The 18,740-nt window shown below is 43.3% G+C and overlaps 1 protein-coding gene across 1 annotated transcript in view; it reads right to left on the minus strand.

Moving 5' to 3' along the window:
- Positions 1-18,474, minus strand: part of PEPD (peptidase D) — a 168,585-nt gene extending 150,111 nt beyond the window's left edge. Inside the window, exons 1-3 of the mRNA XM_034425555.2 lie at positions 18,093-18,474; positions 8,950-9,133; positions 220-347 (exon numbers count right to left, since the gene is read on the minus strand). Coding sequence (XP_034281446.2) covers positions 220-347; positions 8,950-9,133; positions 18,093-18,109 — 329 coding nt within the window. The 5' untranslated portion in view covers positions 18,110-18,474. The remainder of the gene's footprint in view (positions 1-219; positions 348-8,949; positions 9,134-18,092) is intronic.
- Between the last annotated feature and the right edge of the window lie 266 nt (positions 18,475-18,740).

Raw genomic sequence — 18,740 nt, forward strand, 5'->3', positions numbered from 1 at the left:
CCATCCCTCGTGTATGAAACCAGCAGAAGCAAAACAAGAAGGTACCTGAGATTCTTGCTAGCAAACATGGATTTAAAAAAAACAAAATAAATAATATTGTTCCAAAAAAGGAAATACTGGTGATTCCCCAAGATTATAGAACATTTGTTTTCTAAACTGTTCAGCCCATTACAGAAACATGTTCGAAAAGCTTCAGTTTTGGAGAAAAAAGCATCTTACTTTCCCATCCAAACGGCATAGCTCTCTGGAAGCCTCGGGATGAAGAGGATGGTGTTTCCACTGTCAACCTCAATGGCTCCATAGCAGTCAGCCTCTGTTACCCCAAAAGTCCAATGAAAATAGGATTCCTAGAAAAACAGAAGGAAAGAAACATGTCACTGATCCAAATGACCATTTTCTGACATGCTGGCACAATGATTCATTAATTCTAAAGAAATGAATAGAAATGAAATGCCTACATCATCATCATCATAGCATGGCTTTGAACAAGCAATTTCAATATAAATGTTACTGGATAGTAAAAAGTATCTTTTTACTAAACAATCAATAAACTAACCTGTCTCCACCCACTTTCCTACAAGACTACCATACTTAATAAATCTTAATATCTTTATTCTTCTGCCCACTCCCCCAAAAAATATTCCCTTATGTAAATAAAATCCTCTTAAAAAGACTTTAGGCTTGTAATCCATATAATATCTTCTGTAATGTCATTCAGCTGGATTGTAAACTCCATCACCCATGTTAGGGTAACATCACATCCTAATTCCAACAATATGTTCGGTATCTTCAATTACCATCTGCCCCCATCAATAGCAAATATCTTCATATTAAAAAAAAACAACAACAACAACTACCCGAGTGACTTTATATTTGTATTCCATATAGTGTCTGTAGCGGTGTCTTTTATCCAAATTATTAATTCCAACCACCGTAATAGGGTAACAACCAGATCTTCTGCGTGCCCCAATCCCATAACTCTCTTGCCTTGTAACTCAGCATAAACGTAGTATATTTATCAAAGAATCCGAAAAAAAAAAGATAGTTCCAATCCATTCAATTTAAGGCCCTTTTCACATCCCAAAAGTACAGCACTGCAGAGGTCTGTCACTCTCCTCAGGATAAAATAAACCAATATTTTGCCAATTATCTTTTCATATATTCAATCATCTCTTAAATAACTGGCATTACACTGTTGTTTAGTTTAAAAGTTTTTGTTTTTGTGAGACCTGCTTCTTCTTTTCTTGACTTTTTGTGGGTTGGATCTCCATCCTGAATTTCTTTCTGTAAATTGTATATCGACTATTTGGTTTTCATGCTGATCTATAATTTGATCTTGTTGGTTTTGCTTTTGTGGCTTAAATCTTTCTAGTTCTATAAATTGTATATCAACTGATTGATTTCCATGCTGGTTTGTGACTTGATAAGTCGTTACATTAGAATCCGGAACCGCCTCTCTTGTATTAAATAGTCCAGCTGAGACCTCTGAAAGAGAATCCAAAAGCGGCTCATCTGTAGAGACCTCTGTTTCTTCATTACTTCCATCTCCTTCTGCTTTTCTTGAATTTCTATCTCTTGTTGATTTTGCTTTTTAGGGACCTTGTAGTAAAATTCTTCCGCTTTTTCAACAGTATTTAACTGATATCTTTCTCCTTGATATCTCAATATTATACCCACTGGAACATCCCACCTGAATAAAATATTTTGTTTTTTTAGCTCAGTCACCAAGAGTCCAAATTTCCTTCTATCTTTTAACATCTTAGGCGGCAGTTCTTTATATATCCAGATTTTTCTCCCATACAGTTGTGGAGTAGAATTAAAGGATTTTTGCACAATATCATTTCTTATTTCTTTATCTACAGATAAAGAAATGTGATTTACTTTAATCACCACATCTCTAGGCAGTTGCCTTTGCTTTGCAATCCAAGAATTTACTCTATAGGCCTTGTCAATTTTACAAGATACTTCCTCAGGATGAACCTTTAAAATCCCAGCCAGAACTTAAGCAGATATTTTTCTTAGATCATCTCTGTTATTTTCCTGTAACCCTCTCATTCTGACCGCAAATTCTGTGAGCCTGTATTGCATCATTACAACTTCTCTTTCAATCCCTTGCTTTATATCTTCTGCATTGTAAGTCTCGTGACCAGCTTCCTTTTTAGACTTTACTTCTAAACTATTGTCTTGAATATTTATCACATCATTTTCAATTCTTTGTATTTTATTGTCCAAATTATAAATCTTATCATCAACTTCCTCCATTTTAGACTCTAATAATTTGATATTTGTATCCATCTTTATAACAACTTCTGAAAAAGCATTAGTCACTGTTACAATCTTTCGTTACAGATTATCATATACTTTAGTTGTATCATTTCTTTAATTTCCTGCCTTAATTTTTCAAATTTCTGGTTCACAGTCTCATGATATTTTGCCATTTCCTCCTGAAGAAATTCTTTTAAATTAAAACCATTCTGCAAAGTCTGTAGACTCAGAGCTTGTTCAGATAATTGTGGATGGGGGAGCACCCCCCCCCCCACTGCTTGTCTGTCAGGCTTCATTAACTTTAACGCCATCCTGCCACACAAAAAAGCTCTTTTTTTTTAAAGAAAACTTTTCCCCAAACAAGATCAAATACAGATCTCCAAGAAAAAAGAAACTTAAAATGGATATTTTCCTTCTAGTCTAGCCGGCACTGTATATTTCGCTACTGTGTAGCTTATTACGGAAGGACTTTCACTTTCAGCTTTCTTCTTCTCAAGCCTCAGCAGTCGCCATTTTAAACTTATTTTTTCCGTTCAAATAGAAACACTTGTAAAATCATTAAAAATACTTGCGATTAGGGTCCCAGGTACAAATCTCGCTCTCTTCAATTAAACCATCTGTTATTTTATTAATTGATCCAGTCCCGGCGCCTACCTCTGCAAAAAAAAAAAAAAGCAGAGTCCTCCCGAAGCCCGGAGCATCGGCGAGGGAAAATAGGGAGCCCCGCTCTGCTCGTCCCCAAGAGCAAAAAAAAAACTCTGGGGACTTCGCAGAGGGCTCTACCTGCCCTCGCCTGCTCTGACTCACATTTCCATCAGGAAATGGAGTTTTTTGAGCCGCCTTTCAGATGTAAAGGTGGCTCTTTACAGGCAACGGGGCTGGCGGTCACGGAGGACCGTCTGGCGGCGACGGAAGCCAGACAGGAAGTCGATAGTAAAAAAGTATCTTGATATGATTATAATGTCCAAAAAAGTTGTCCAAGAAAGTTAATCATAGCGCCCAGTGTAATTACCCCACACTGAAGCAAACTATTCTCTTCGCTCAGCTTGTCTTCTATGTTATCAATGCAACTAAAAACATATTTCATTTAATGCTGACACCAAGCACACTTCTGAAAACCTTGCCAAGGAAACTATAGGCAGTTGCAGGAGTCAACACTGACCCAAAAAATTCCCTCCCTCCCCAAGAATCTATAAATATATGTCCGTGTTTGTATATCTAAGAAGTAATTCTTTCTCTGTGAATTATCAAACTAATATCACCCTACAGTGATTCACACAACCTCAAATGTGGTGAATCAATTCTTTTTGGAGAATTATTTACCTACAATAAGCCTGTCCAGTCCATGTCCACCTTCTCTCCCCACCTCAAGATCCATTGCTGGATGATTAAACGTTTTCCAAACTAGAAAGCCTAAATCCAGGCAGCATCAGCAGGAATTACGCTGAATAAGTCAAAGTAACTTGATGGCAAAAATGATAGTAGACTTCAAGGAATTATTGCTAAATTATTGCTAAATCCTCCATACTGAGACTTCCTAGAACCGACTCACAATCTGAGACTCACAAAATTGAGTTAAAGACTATGGCCAAAAGTGTTTTTGTCAACTGCAACCATTCCTGAAATGGGAGGCTTTGTTGACAGCAATCCGTGCTCTTATCACCTCATGTCTAGACTGCTGCAATGTGTTCTATGTTGGGCTGTCCTTGAAGACCATTCAAAAGCTGCAGGTACTTCAGCCCTGGGAGTTATGGGTATGTCAAGGGTTGTCAACAGTAGGAACTTGACTGGCTTCTAGTTAGCTTCAGGGCTGTGGAGTCGGGAGATAAATGTTCCGACTCCGACTCCTCAGGTTTTTTTGTACTTCCGACTCCGACTCCAGGTACCCAAAATTTCCTCCGACTCCGACTCCTCGACTCCGACTCCGACTCCACAGCACTGGTTAGCTTCCAGGTGTGCTTCTAGGTGGAAGATGTCACTTAGAAAGCATAATGTGGCTCACAGTCTAGGCCTTTTAAAGAGCTTCTGGTCCAAGTGAAAACTGTTATGTTAAAGGTCTTGTCACAAAAAGGAATGTGATCTTGAGGGATCTTCATGTCACATCTTCTCCATGATGAACTAGCCTCAAGGTATAAGAACTGTTCCTTTCAATTAAGTAGACGGAGTCCTGAAGACCTGGTTCTTTTGGAAGCCTTTGGAGACAGGGTGGAAGGTTGAATCACCCCACCAAGTTGGTAGGCACCTGGGAGCATTTTGGTTTTGGCTTCTAATGTTGTGTTTATACTTTGATCAAAGCTGTAAACTGCTCAGCATCATCTGATTGGAGCAGTACAGACTACTCCATGTATTGTATTTCAGTTTCTCTCCAAATTTCTCTTTTCCCCCTAAAAATAAAACGAGTTTCTCCATGTGGCTTCAAAATGACATCTTTATACTCGCAGACCCAACCCATAAACTGCATGGAACCATGGCCATAGTTCAGCTAACAAAGTCCTGCCTTACATCCCTAAAACAAACCAAGTTGATTGTACCGCTTAACTCATCTCTTGGTCAGACTCCTCTGTACCCTGGGCCATGTCCTCATGCTCTACAAGAGGAAAAGGTAGCGAAATGGCTGGAAGGACAAGCAAAAACACTCCTTCCCAGAGAGATCCTTTGGTTTGGCCCAGGTGGTCTGTTCTTAAGGGGGGAAAAGAGGGAAAGTGGGTAGTCCCCTGGGAGAGCAGGAGGAGTCCAGGTTGTAGATTTTTCCAAGGGAAAAGAAGGAGGGAGAGCAGCAGTTCCTTCCCAGGGCTAAAAACAAGAAGGGAAGGCTCAGAGGTCCTTCAATACTGAACTTTGAATGCTATTAGTTGATGCCATGCAAGGACAAGAAAGTGAAATTCCAGGAGAGCCGGAGACCTTAGGCTGATAAAAGCCTCAGCAGATCAGATGAAAAGGACAAAGAGCAAAGATACAAAGGAGAGGAAAGTCCATGAGCACACCTCAGCCACGGCTCTTTCTTTTTCTCCGTCAGGAGATACCAGGAGCTGAATCTGGCATACAAAGCCATTGCCCAACTATTACGCCACACCTGAGTTACTACTGCAGTCACGGGAGAAATCCATATAAATCCATCTATAAAACTTATCAGGGCAAAAGCTGCATCAAAGAGCCTTTGGCCCTTAATATTCACCTAACATTCCCCACACAGTGATCGTTTTACAGTCTACTGTACCTGTACATCCTGTCCATTTATCTTGGCAGGATAAGAGTCAGTATAGCACCTCTCTTATCCTGAGAGCTGCACTGGGCCTCACCTCCTCCAACCTTGCAAATTTAGCTAGAAAATGCCCATGTGGATGGTTTGAGCAGTTGCTAATATCCCCATCACACAACATCTGTATGCACATTCAGAACAATGATCTCCAAGCTAGCAAATTTGTGAGCTCAATGGCCAATTTTTACAGAAGCCATGTATTAGCAGATGTACACTGCTGACTGATCTCAAGACAAACTGCTATAGTTCAGTCAATGGCTTCATAAAACATGCTTCTCTTGGTTTCTACATTAGCTCATTTTTAGGCTTTGCGCAATATCCTCCACTATAAAAACTAGCTCCCCTGGCTTCTTTCACATAAAGCACTAAGCTACAAAAACTAACCACGGTTAAAGGCAAAACGAATTTTGTGTGGTCTGGAAACTCACCTGCTTCATCTTTAATGGACCTTATTACAAGTGTTACAACTGCTACAAACTTAGCTAAAAATGAATTAGAAATGTGGAAAGGACAGAGGCTCTGAGCCAGGGCATTCCTCTCGCACACTCAGGCAACTCAGCAGCACACTCAGGGGACCATGGAAGAGCAGGAGCCATGCTTAGGTCTGTCCTCAAGTTCTGAATGCTGACTGGTAAACTGCAACTCTCTCCATACTGACGGGCCTCCAAAGACTCTGTCCTCTTGTTTTGGCCAAACAGCCGTGGTCCTTCTCTGCTACTGGGGGAAGATGAAGGAAATCCAAGAGAACGGGCTGCTCACTATGAGCCCACATGAAGTCTGACAAAGTGCTGCAGTGACAGAACATTTGTGTTCTGACCCAGCTCCCCAAACATTTAACCCTCCTTTATTAGGAGCACCAGCAGCCCCGGCAAAAAGTTCCTCTCTCAACACAGGCTAACAAGTCTGTCCGGCAGGGAGATGAGTAGTTGTCTGCCATATCTATTCATCCCTGCCCCAGGGGTGAAATGCTCCCAGTTTGGACCGGATCGCCCGATCCGGTAGCGATGGAGGCGGGTGGTTTGGAGAACCAGTAGCAAAAATCCCTGCCCATCCCCCATGCCCAGCTGAGCCGCACAATCATCAGAGGCTTCTTTTTTTTACTTTTAAAAGCATTTTTTCTACAACTTCTTCGGCCGAAAAAATGCTTTTAAAAGTAAAAAAAAAAGCCTCTGATGATTGCGCGGCTCACCTGGGATCGTCAAAGCCTTTTAAAAGAAAAAAAGCCTCTGCTGATCAGGCAACTCAGCTTGGATCGTCAGAGGCATTTAAAAGAAAAAAAGCCTCTGACAATCAGGCAACTCAGCTGGGATCATCAGAGCCTTTTGAAAGCATTTTTTTACAACCTCTTTGCCGAGGAGGTTGTAGAAAAAATGGTTTTAAAAGTAAAAAAAAAAAATGGCCACACTCACCCAGTCACATTAACCCAACACCACCAAGCCACGCCCACAAAACCGGTAGTAACAAATTTTAGATTTCACCACTGCTCTGCCCCCTGCCTTTTATCCCCAGAGCTAGGGTGGGGCTTCGCTAGCAGCGGTTGCACTTCCGTCCCAAGGATCGGCCCATGGATTACCACTGCTCTCCTCTCCTCTGCCTTCTGCGCATCCTCATGTCAGGTACTGGACCCAGCTGTTCTTCCTCTTCCTCATCTGCCACCTCCAGACCTGGGGGCTGTTGACTCTCCATCTGAGGGCTGACGGATGGCCCAGGCTCCGCCTCTCTCTCTCTCTTTCTCTCTGCTGACTCCATTCCCTCTTCCCCCTCGGAGCTCTCAGGTTGCCTTGATGCTGACCTGACTCCCACGCCTCCTCCTCCTCCTCTGATTTGGCTGCTGGAGGGGCCGGCAGCCGATAGGCCACAACTGTTTGGGAATAGGGAGGTCAGAGCCTGACATAATCAAAATCAAAATCACTCAAGGTTTGCCTTTGAACATTTTCAATTATATTTGAACACAAGTCATACAACTTGGAAAAAAATGTCACTTTTTCCATGTTCGGTACAGCCATATTTGTACTATATGTTTTAAGTTTTTATATTGTGGTTCTGTTTAAACTTAGTCATCTAGAGTGGCAAGACGGTAGCTATATAAACTGAAATAAATAAATGCTAATAAATAAAGTTAAAAATATTTCCTTAAGCATCATGAATATACCACTACTCTCACTGCCAATCCTCTTGAGAAGTTTCCAAGCTTCCATGTTAAGGGCACAAAGCTAAACATGTTATTAATTTGCAAACAGACAAAACTAACATATTCAAATATACTTTGGTGAAGGCAGAAAGATTCTTATCAAGGGCAGATATTTACCAAATGCAACAAAGAATGACAGTTTCATGCTGAATAAATGAAGATGAACTACATCAATAATAATGAACATCTATGACCCTAGCAAAAAGAGGGTCAGTTATTTAGTGTGATCATCAGTATGCTGTTACACTGAGGTTTTAAACTGCAAAAACCTTGTTTGATATTGGCAGAATTTACTAAAGAATCTGGCAAAATCCAATTTTTGGGCTTGAAAAGTCAAAGTATAATTTGTATGCTTCGGAATCATTCCAAAATAATTATCAAAACAATGTGAGAATTTTCTAAAATTACACTCCTTAAAATGATACACAAGGCTACTGATGACCATTGCTGTGTCCCAAGTTCACATGATCCCCTTTTGCGACCCTCTGACCAGCAAAGTCAGTGGGGAATCCAGATTCACTTAACAACCATGTTACTAATTTAACAAATGCAACTATTCACTTAACAACTATGGCAAGAAAAGTCGTAAAATGGGACAAACTCACTTAACAAATGTTTCACTTAGCAACATAAACATGGAGCTGAATTGTGATCGTAATTCGAGGACCACCTGTAGAAGATTTGATTTAAGCTGCTGTATACAGGAGGCAAAGCCACTCACAACGATTCAGCTAATATACATGGACTGATTTTATGAGCTGTCAGTGCTACAAAATTAAATTATTAATGGCAAGAAAAATTGGTTTGATGCACTTTATGCACATCCTTCAGGACATGCGCTTTTAGGACAGGTGCTCAAAATAAGTGCTTCCGAGCATAAACAAGGATTGGAAAGTCACTAAGAATACAAAAGTGAGAGACAAAGTGAGAGACAAAGAGAGACAGAGAGAGAGAGAGAGAGGGGGACAAACACAGACACAGAGAGAGACACAGAGATAGAGACAGACAGACAGACAAAGAGAGAGACACACAGAGAGAGACACAGAGACAGGGAGACAGAGAGAAACAGAGAGAGAGACACACACAGAGAGACAGAGAGAGTGAGACAGAGAGACAGACAGAGAGACAGAGAGAGAGAGAGATCTATCCAGAATTTCAACCAATGCCATTATGAAATCCAGAGAGAAGAGCTGCAAAAATAGAAACAAAAGGTATGTTTGCCACAAAAGCTCACCTGGCGAAAAACAACGCCTGTATCGGTACAGTAGCGGTTGGTCTGCTCTCCGCCTTGCAAGACAACAATGGCATTTTTGGGAACGGCCTTGTTGGCTGTCAGCCGATCACACAAGCGGATTCTATTCAAGCCAAAAAGTGCTGCTGAGACTCTCAGGGTTTCATTCCCCAGCCAAAATGTTGACCTGTAAAGAGGAAACAAAATGAACATCGGTGTGTGACAACATTCGCGGACAAAACAGGGGCAGAGAAACGCCACCTTCAACCAGGACCTAGCAGTGCCTGTAAAGGAGGATTCCAGTCTCACTGTTGCTGATGGATCACACAATCCTGCAGATCGCCTGGTGCAGAAGTCAAGCAGGGCCCCGAAGGAAAATGATTCCCAGGAGAGTTTGCAGTTTTCTGAGCCCATTCAACTACAAAGATCAATTCTCCCAAGCCCTGAACGAGTCACAAGCCCCAACAAGGTTCAACCCAGTCCTATCAACAAAGGTCTTTCAGAAGTCCAGAAGGACCAAGACGGATACATTTCCCCAGGCCATTCCCCCCCCCCCCAAATGCTCAATTCTAAAGTTCAGTTTTAAAAGTGGATCTGAACTCATATCACATGCCGCTCTCAAGGGGTCTAGAGCAGGGGTCAAATCTAAAATTTGTTACTACCAGTTCTGTGGGCGTGGCTTGCGTGGGTGGGGGTAATGTGACTGGGTGGGCGTGGCCAACTTTTTTTTTTTTACTTTTAAAAGCATTTTTTTCTACAACCTTAAGAGGTTGAAGGAAAAAATGCTTTTAGAAGCCCCTGATAAGCAACTCAGCTGGGATCGCCAGAGGCTTTTAAAGGCCTTTATTTTTCTATAACCTCTTCGTCCGAAGAGGTTGCAGGAACAAATGCTTTTAGAAGCCTCTGACGATCCAAGCTGAGCCACACGATCGTCAGAAGCTTCTTTTTTTTACTTTTAAAAGTATTTTTTTAGCTGAAGAGGTTGTAGAAAAAATGCTTTAAAAAAAAAAAAGCCTCTGATGATTGTGCGGCTCAGCTGGGGCATGGGGGGGCAGGGATTTTTGCTACCAGTTCTCCAAACCACCCACCACCATCGCTACCGGATCGGGTGATCCGGTCCGAACCGGGAGCATTTCACCCCTGGCCTAGAGAGAGATTCAACCTAGAACTAAGGAGAAATTTCAGTGAGAACAATAAAGCAGTGGAACAACTGGCCTCCAGAAGTTGTGGGTGCTCCAACAGTGGAAGTTTTTAAGAAGAGACTGGATAATTATTTGTCTGAAACAGTGTAGGGCAGTGATGGTGAACCTTTTCAGCACCGAATGCCCAAACTAGAACATGCATGTATGTGCGTACATGTGTGCCTGCCAGAGTACCAGAAACCCGAAGATTAGCTGGCTGGTGCGTGCATGCCTTTTTTTGGACTATTTTTCAGGCCGTTTTCAAGCCGTTTTTTGGCCCATTTTCAAGCTGTTTTTCTGTGTGAAAAATGGCCTGAAAATGGCCCCAAAACCAGCTGAAAACCGGCCCAAAAACAGCCTGGAAACAGCCCAAAAATGGTCTGAAAATGGCCCAGAAAAAGGCATGAAAACGGCCCCAAAACCGGCCCAAAAATGGCTGAAAACCGGCCCCAAAAGCCTGAAAACAGCCCAGAAAAAGGCCTGAAAATAGCCTGGTCTGTTTTTTGGGCGGTTTTCAGGCGGTTTTCTGGCGCTCCAGCACTCGCAAAGACCAGCTTGCCAGCGTGCATGTGTGCGCCGGAAACCAGAAGAGCAGTTGGTGATGGCGCGCATGTCCAGAGAGAGGGCTCTGTGTGCCAACTCTAGCATGCGTAGCCATAGGTTCGCCATCACGGGTATAGGGTTTCCTGCCTAAGCAGGGGGTTGGACTAGAAGACCTCCAAGGTCCCTTCCAACTCTGTTACTCTGAATTATGGCTTTTATTTAATTCAAAAAAGAAACCAACTGATCTACGGGTAGTTCTCAACTTATGACCATGACTGAGCCCAAAATTTACGTTAAGTGAAAACTTTGTTAAATGAGTTTTGCCTCATTTTACAACTTTTCTTGCCACATTTGTTAAGTGAATCACTGCAGTAGTTAAATGAACAACATGGTCGTTAACTGAATCTGGCATCCCCATTGACTTTGCTTGTCAGAAGGTCGTGAAAGGCGATCAGATGACCCCGGAACACTTCTACCGTCGTAAATGTGAATCTATTGTCAAACAAGCAAATGTAAATCATATGACCACGAGGATGCTGAAATGGTCATAAATATGAAAAATGGTCATAACTTTTTTCAGTGTCGTCATAACTTCGAACAGTCACTAAGCAAACTGTTGTAAGTTGAGGACTACCTGTATTTCCAGTTAGTTTTCATCCAACACTTTAGATGAAAAGTGATAGGTGATGAATAAAAATTAGCAGGGTCCCTCAAGGTCAAGAGGGGTCCCCCATTATAAGGGTCTACCTTCCCTTCCATTCAATATTTTTACCACCTGTTCACAACCCACAAAAGCAGATCCCACAAAAGCAGATACAGGTATTTCTAAATTTGATGGAATAGTATTACCAAGAAATAAAAGAGAAATTGGTCAATTGGTATGTATTTATTTTACCAAATGTGTATCCCCCCAAATGTTCCTGGCATCTTACAATAACACACACTAAAATAACAAAATATTGATACTCAATAGATCAAGTATGTCTTTCTTTGTATCACATGCCCCACACTGAAGTCAGAGGGAAGACAAAGAAGGAAAACAGAAAAATTTCCAAACTTTAGCCTGCTTCCCAGATTTCAGTATTAATCGGCTTCAGAGTTAAATACACTATATCCCACGTCTACATTTTCATCTATTACAGGTTTCCTAAGGCACATTTTATCAACTAAAGCAGGGGTCTCCAACCTGGGCAACTTTAAGACTTGTGGACTTCAACTCCCAGAATTCCTCAGCCAGCTGAGCTGAGGATTCTGGGAGTTGAAGTCCACAAGTCTTAAAGTTGCCCAGGTTGGAGACCCCTGATCTAAAGCACACTATGTCAAAAACTGCCTTCTGGAAGAAACAACAGTTGCATTCTTAAGGTTTTTTGTTGTTCCTATGCTGAGCTGTTAGAAAAACAGAGAAAATTAAGACTAAACCTGAGCATGAATCTGAGCATGAATACTCCCTGATGTATTAATTATTATATAACTTTCTTGGAATGCAGTCCTGCAGATAACCTTTGTTTTATAGCAGCAATGAGGAAGCTTCAGTTTCTGAAGTCCAAAACGCACATTTTAAATACTGTATCAGGCAACGTGTTTTTTTAATAAAAAAACAAACTTAATCCCGCTGAGTTTGCAAAACGTGCCAAGGCAAAGGCTGGGTTTTACACAAATCCAGCAATGTTGCATGAATTATGCAACTAAGTTAATGAACTAGGATGAATCATGGCTTACTGTATTCTATACCTGCAGATTCACACAGTGTACTCAATAGGGCTTCAACTTAGCATGCAGTGTTACCTTATTCATACTGGTGGTTTGGAAAATCACTGTTTATACTTTAGCAAGTTATGAAAATTCAGCCCCATGGCTTATTAAAGAAACCACAGTCATGGCTTCACATGCCGCCAGTGCCCAATTTACATAAAGGAATGAACATCCCAGTTTAAGTCTAGGAAAATGTCTCTGAAGGATGCCTTTCCTGAGTAAAAGAGGGCATGGGGTGGTACACCCTGGAGAAGACCTATAAGTGTAAGTGCTGGACAGTTGGTAGGACAAGGTCATATCAGAGATCTCATTCAACATGCTTTCTCTCTCCAAATAAATTTCAGCAAATTCTTGTTCCTGCTGCTCAGGTAATTTAGGGGTTTGCAACCACTCTTCTCCACAGGATGGCATCTTAAGGAAAGCCGATTGCGTAAACCTGCTCATTCTGGTTATAAATCACAGTTATGGCTTCTACCATTGGGTCAATGGGTAATCCAACCACAGCTTCACAAAATGTGTGAAGATGGTCTTTGTACAACTGCCTCACAGCAAGTCCTAACTAAAGGTGCTTTTTCAGGAGGCAACTGGACTTTCTTGTATTTTCTTTTGAAGACGTTTCGCTTCTCATCCAAGAAGCTTCTTCCGCTCTGACAGGACAGCGGGGAACGGAAGGAATGGAACTATCCTGTCAGAGCGGAAGAAGCTTCTTGGATGAGAAGCAAAATGTCTTCAAAAGAAAAAAGAAGGAAGTCCAGTTGCCCCCTGAAAAAGCACCTTTGGGACAACCGTGACCTGGAAGACTGAGAATCTCTACAGACTTTTACCTCACAACAAGAATCAGAAATGGAAGAAGCTAAAGCACTTCCTGGGTGGCAGAAGGCAAGAACATGAGCTACTTCTCACCTTCTTCCCCAAACTTGGTGGGGCCAAAGGGATTCCTACACCTAGATCCACAAAATACTCCTCCAGCTTCTTCAGAATTAAAGCCTCTGAGGAGAAGCAATTCATCTCCCGGAAGCCATTTTTATTCCCAAAGACAGAAAAGGTTTTGTAATGGCTTTCTAATGTTTAGGCCCCACCAAGCTGAGAGGAACTAGGACCTGAGTCTCCCCACTCTTAATCTAGCATCTTCTCCACTTGACCACACTGCCTGTTGAGTGACAAGTCATCATGAGAGCTTCCGTGGTGGATGAGAGTCTAGAACCCAGCCAGCCCAATCCTAACTGGGGATCCCAACACCACCATCACTGTCCTTACACTGGCTCTTACAAATTCTGTCTTTTGTAAATCAGGGTTTGTAGCAATGTGCAATCCTAAACCATTGCAGTTTAAGCAAACATGGTTAGGCAAACATAAGTAAACAGATGAGTTTTCTCATAGATTGGACTCTGATTAACAGAGATTGCTTTAATAAGCTTATGTAAAATTATACTGATTTACTTCAAAGCAGTGTCATAGAATATTTTCTGTGTTCGCTCAGACTTCGTAAATCCTAGATGTGAATATAATATGCATTTCTGCCACTACATATAACAGACCACCTGGAAACCTTTAAGGAGTGTTGAGGTCAGTGCTGCTAACCTTTATCAACCCTGTTTATAAGGACCATCCTGGGCTTTTCATGGAAAGCTGAAGAATTCAGTTCAAAGGGAGGGAACATCTTTTACAGAAGACAATTTAAAAAAAAAATATCCTGCCTACTTGGCATCCAAAAAACCATTTGTTTCTTAAATCTTGAAAAGTACAGATAGTCCTCGACTTACAACCACAATTGAGCCCAAAATTTCTGTTGCTAAGCAGGACAGTTTTTAAATGAATTTTGCCCCATTTTACAACCTTTCTTGACTCCTTTTTAAGTGAATCACTGCAGTTGTTAAGTTAGTAACATGGCTGTTAAGTGAATCCGGCCTCCCCATTGACTTTGCTTGTTAAAAGGTTGCTAAAGAAAATCACGTGAGCCCAGGACGCTGCAACCTTAGGATTTTAGTTGCCAAGTGTTTGAATTTTGATCAAGTGACCACAGGGGTAAGTGTGAAAATGGTCATAAGTCACTTTTTCAGTGCCATTGCAATTTCAAATGGTCACTAAATGAGCCATTGTAAGCCAAGGACTACCTGTACCTAAAGAGATAAAACCATAAAGAAGGCAGAAGTTCCTGGCTGAGAAACAATATTGTGCAGCAGTTCAGAACTGGCCTGAATTGGATCCTTCTTTTCTTTAAACTCTTAGTACTTGAACTTAATGGGATTCAGGCTTAACTCCAGGGCTGCCTGGTCGCCTGTCCTCCCCAAATCTCCCTCTTTCCCAAGACCTTCTGCCTAGAGGTGCAGAAGCAAGTTGCAGAGATGGGGCTCTTCCACCTGGGAGTGAAACCCAAAAGGCCACCACCACACCGGAGATCCCCCAGTTTCCTGGAAGAGTGTGTTACAGGACTCATGTTCTCAAGTGGAGAGAAAGAGGCACAAGGAGACCTTTGTTCCTGGACACATCAAATCCAACAGGTTTCCATGTGGCACCAAGCCCCACCCCACCCCCTTTCACCCCCTCCTATAAGACACCTGCCTCACCTCGCGGCGGCTCCAGCAACCCCATCCAGCAGGAACCCACGTGGCCTCTGGCCCACTTCTTCTGCTTGCTCGTGAACACAATGGAGCAGGAAGCCGAGGGATGTGCCGGTGCCGCGGTCATGAGGCAGTTGTCAGGGCATGGATGGCCTGGCTGTGGGGGCCCTGGGGTAAGCCAGTGAGGGGCACATAGGGCAGCTCCACTCCCCCCGCCTCGCCTTGTAGCCACGGCACTGGCAAGTCACTTGGCCTCCTGCTCCATTGCGGCTGTGAGCAAGCAGAAGTGGGCCGGTGGCCACGTGGGCTCCTGCTGCACATAGCTGGCAGTGCCGCCGCTGCAAGGCAGCTGTCAGAGCGTGGATGGCCTGGCTGTGAGGGGCCTGAGGTAAGCCGATGCGGGATGCATGGGGCAGCTCCACCCCCATTGCCTCATTTCGTGTCAGCAGCACCGCAAGCAACCAGATGGAATGGGCGGGTAGCTGCACAGGGCTTAAGTAGGGCTTATTTTGGGGGTAGGGCTTATTTTAGGCACATACGTTAAAAAAAACTATCCTAGAGTTTATTTTTGGGTTAGGGCTTATTTTCGGGAAAACTTTATAAATATCCAGCCTCAAAGTGGCAGGAAAGCACACTGCAGCATAACCGTAACCATAAGAAGTTTTTCAGTCTGACCATCAAGATGGTACGAGAAGCCAGAGAAGCACCGCCAGAAGCCTGAGACACCCAGCAGAGTTTTGCAAATTTCTTGACTAAAGCAAGGAGGGAGGAGAGCAGTAAAAGCAAGATCGGAATTGTGATGGCGGAGCTGCAGGATCTTGCCATGGTCCAGATCAGAGGAGAAGTCAAAAGTCCTCAGTCAAAAGAGAATCAAAGAGACAAACGCTGTGCAGGTAGCCAAGTGTAATTGTGCATGTGTACATCAGCTGTCAGGTTGCACAAAAAAACAGCACAAAGGGTAATGGATGTGCTACCCTGAAGGATAAGCCTAAATGACAGAGATTTATCCCTTACTTGCAATCAAAAGCGCACAGAGTGTGTACATACACAGCCCATCACTCACAAGTAGAAACACAACCATTTCTCTTCCCACAGACCTTTGGCCCAGCTTTCTTTCCTTTTCAAGGGGCCAAGGTATCTACTACCTACCCATTAATGGCTGTCTTTCCTCCAATTTTCAAAGCAGGAAACCTCAGAGACTGCTCCAGAAGTTTTGAAGGGCCTTTAAAATGTTGACCTGCAGCTGTGGTTTCCCCATTGCAGAATTACCCCAGTTCAAAACACATTCAACAATATTGATATGTTCTGACAGCAAGGAAGCACCCCAGCATTTACAGTCAAGGTTACATGTCAACCCCATCTCCCTGCATACTTCTCTCTCTGAACCCTGAAGCACTCCCGTACAAAACTTGTTCACCAACATTTTATAAAAGACACACCCCAAATTTCTCATAGAAACAAGGCTCGGACAGTTAGCTCTCTAAAACCTTTAAGTGGATTTAAGGTAAGAAAATTAAAACCTTAATTATATATAACAAGAGGCCCGTTCTGAATCCATAGAAGAGTTTTCCTAAAGTGTGTTCAGAGGACACGGGGAGGGTCCCCCGCAGGGGGTCTACAAAATCAAAATTATTTATTAATGATACTTGTACAAATTTAAAACAATGCCACTTATTTTTTTTCATTAAAAGTACAGGATTTTTCAAGAAAAAAATATGTTATTACCTACATTAATACCTTACACAATTCAATATATAAATATTCAATGAACGTGTCCATTTTAGTTTTTAATATGATAAATGTTGATAAATATACCCCATATAAATACAAGTTCTTTTGGGGTCCTCCTCAAAGTTTTAAAAGTGCCAAGAAGTCCTGAGGGCAAAACGTTTAAAAAACACTACCTCAGAAAATAGTGTATATGGCATTTATTTATTAAATTTATATAACGCCCATTTTGCTATCCAAAATTACTAAGGGCAGTTCACAATGCAATAAAAATACGAAAATAATTATAATTAAAATTAACAATTAAATAACAAAGTGGTGAGAATTGTATCACACACTGAATCCTAAACTCATCTCACAAGACAAACTGGGCTTGTCTAGTTAAGACAGGCAGGTCCGGTTTGAAAGTTGCCAATAAGACCCAAACAAATAAGATTTCACTCCTGTATAGCTTGTCCTCGACTTACAACAGTTCATTTAGTGACCGTTCAAAGTTACAGCGGCACCGAAAAAAGTAACTTATGGCCAGGTTTCACACTTTATGACCGTTGCAACATCCTCGTGGTCACACGATTTTCATTTGGATGCCTGACAACTGATTCACATTTACGACGATTGCAGTGTCCCACGTGATCACTTTTTGCAACCTTCTGACAAGCGAAGTCCACAGGGAAGCCAGATTCACTCAACAACCAGGTTACAGGTAGTCCTCGACTTACAACAGCTCATCTAGTGACCGTTCAAAGTTACAACGGCACCCAAAAAAAGCGACTTATGGCCAGGTTTCACACTTTATGAACTGTTGCAGCATCCCCGTGCTCACACGATTTTCATTTGACAACCGATTCACATTTACGACGGTTGCAGCTGTGTCCCAGGTGATCCCCTTTTGCGACCTTCTGACCACGGGGAAGCCAGGTTCGCTTAACAACCATGTGACTAATTTAACAACGGCAGCGATTCACTTAGCAACCGTGGCAAAGCAGGTCGTAAAACGGGGCGAAACCCACTTAAATTTCTCCCTTAGCAACCGAAGTTCCTTGCTCCGTAAGTCGAGGACCTCTCCCTGTGCGTCCACCTGGGGCTGGGAAGGGGCTCTCCTTCTTCCAGCGGGGAGCTGCGACCACCCCAGAAAGGAAAACCCCTCCAGCACCGGCCTTCAAAGGGGTGAAGAGACCCCCACGCCCGAGTCTGCCGGCCAGCCAAGCTGCCACTCGCCCGGGGGGGACCAAACCAAGCAGCAGCCCAGCGACCCTCAGGCGCTCGGCTTTACCCATCATCCCCAGCCCGGAGCGCAGGTCTCCGGACGACCAGGCGCCTTGGAAGCCCTGCCGGCAAGTCCGGTCGCTGCAGCCCCCGGGGCGCCCCAGCCTCGCCTTACCGCGCGGACTCGGCCATGATGCACCCAGGAGGCCCGCAAGACAGCTGAGGCCGCGCAGCCCCGGCGCCGCGTAGAAAAAGGGGCGGCCCCGCCCGGAGGCGCGCCCGGCCTGCGCGCGCAAATTGAGGGGCGTGTGGTGGGGGGGCGGGGGCGCCGTCCCGGAGGAAGCGAGGAGGGAGAGGCTGAGCGCGGCGTTCGGTCTCCTTCCCTCTCTCTCGCTCCCTCAGCGCCTGAGACTCCAAGTCCCAGGATTCTCCAGCCGGATTGCTTGCGAGGAGAATTCTGGGAGTTGAAGTCCGGAGGTCTGAACCTTTGGCTGAGGGGTTGCGAAAGGCCGCTCTCCAGCCTTGATTTGGGGGGGGGGGGTGTCTCTTTGGGACGCCTCAATGGGCCGCTCGCTCTGGAGTCAGACTCTGGGTCCTTCCATCCTTCCCTAGTAGCAGGAATTTATTTATTTAGTCAAATTTGTTAGAGCCTCCCCCCCCCCAATTCCTTTCCACTTTAGAATAGAATAAGGAGTGGAGTGGAGTAGAGTAGGAGCATAGCATAGCATAGAATAGGAGCAGAGCAGAGAATAGAAGAATAGAATAGAATAGAATAGAATAGAATAGAATAGAATAGAATAGAATAGAATAGAATAGAATAGAA

This window comes from Pantherophis guttatus, chromosome 11, assembly GCF_059756535.1.
Source record: "Pantherophis guttatus breed Tessera chromosome 11, ASM5975653v1, whole genome shotgun sequence".
In the NCBI taxonomy this organism is placed as follows: domain Eukaryota; kingdom Metazoa; phylum Chordata; class Lepidosauria; order Squamata; family Colubridae; genus Pantherophis; species Pantherophis guttatus.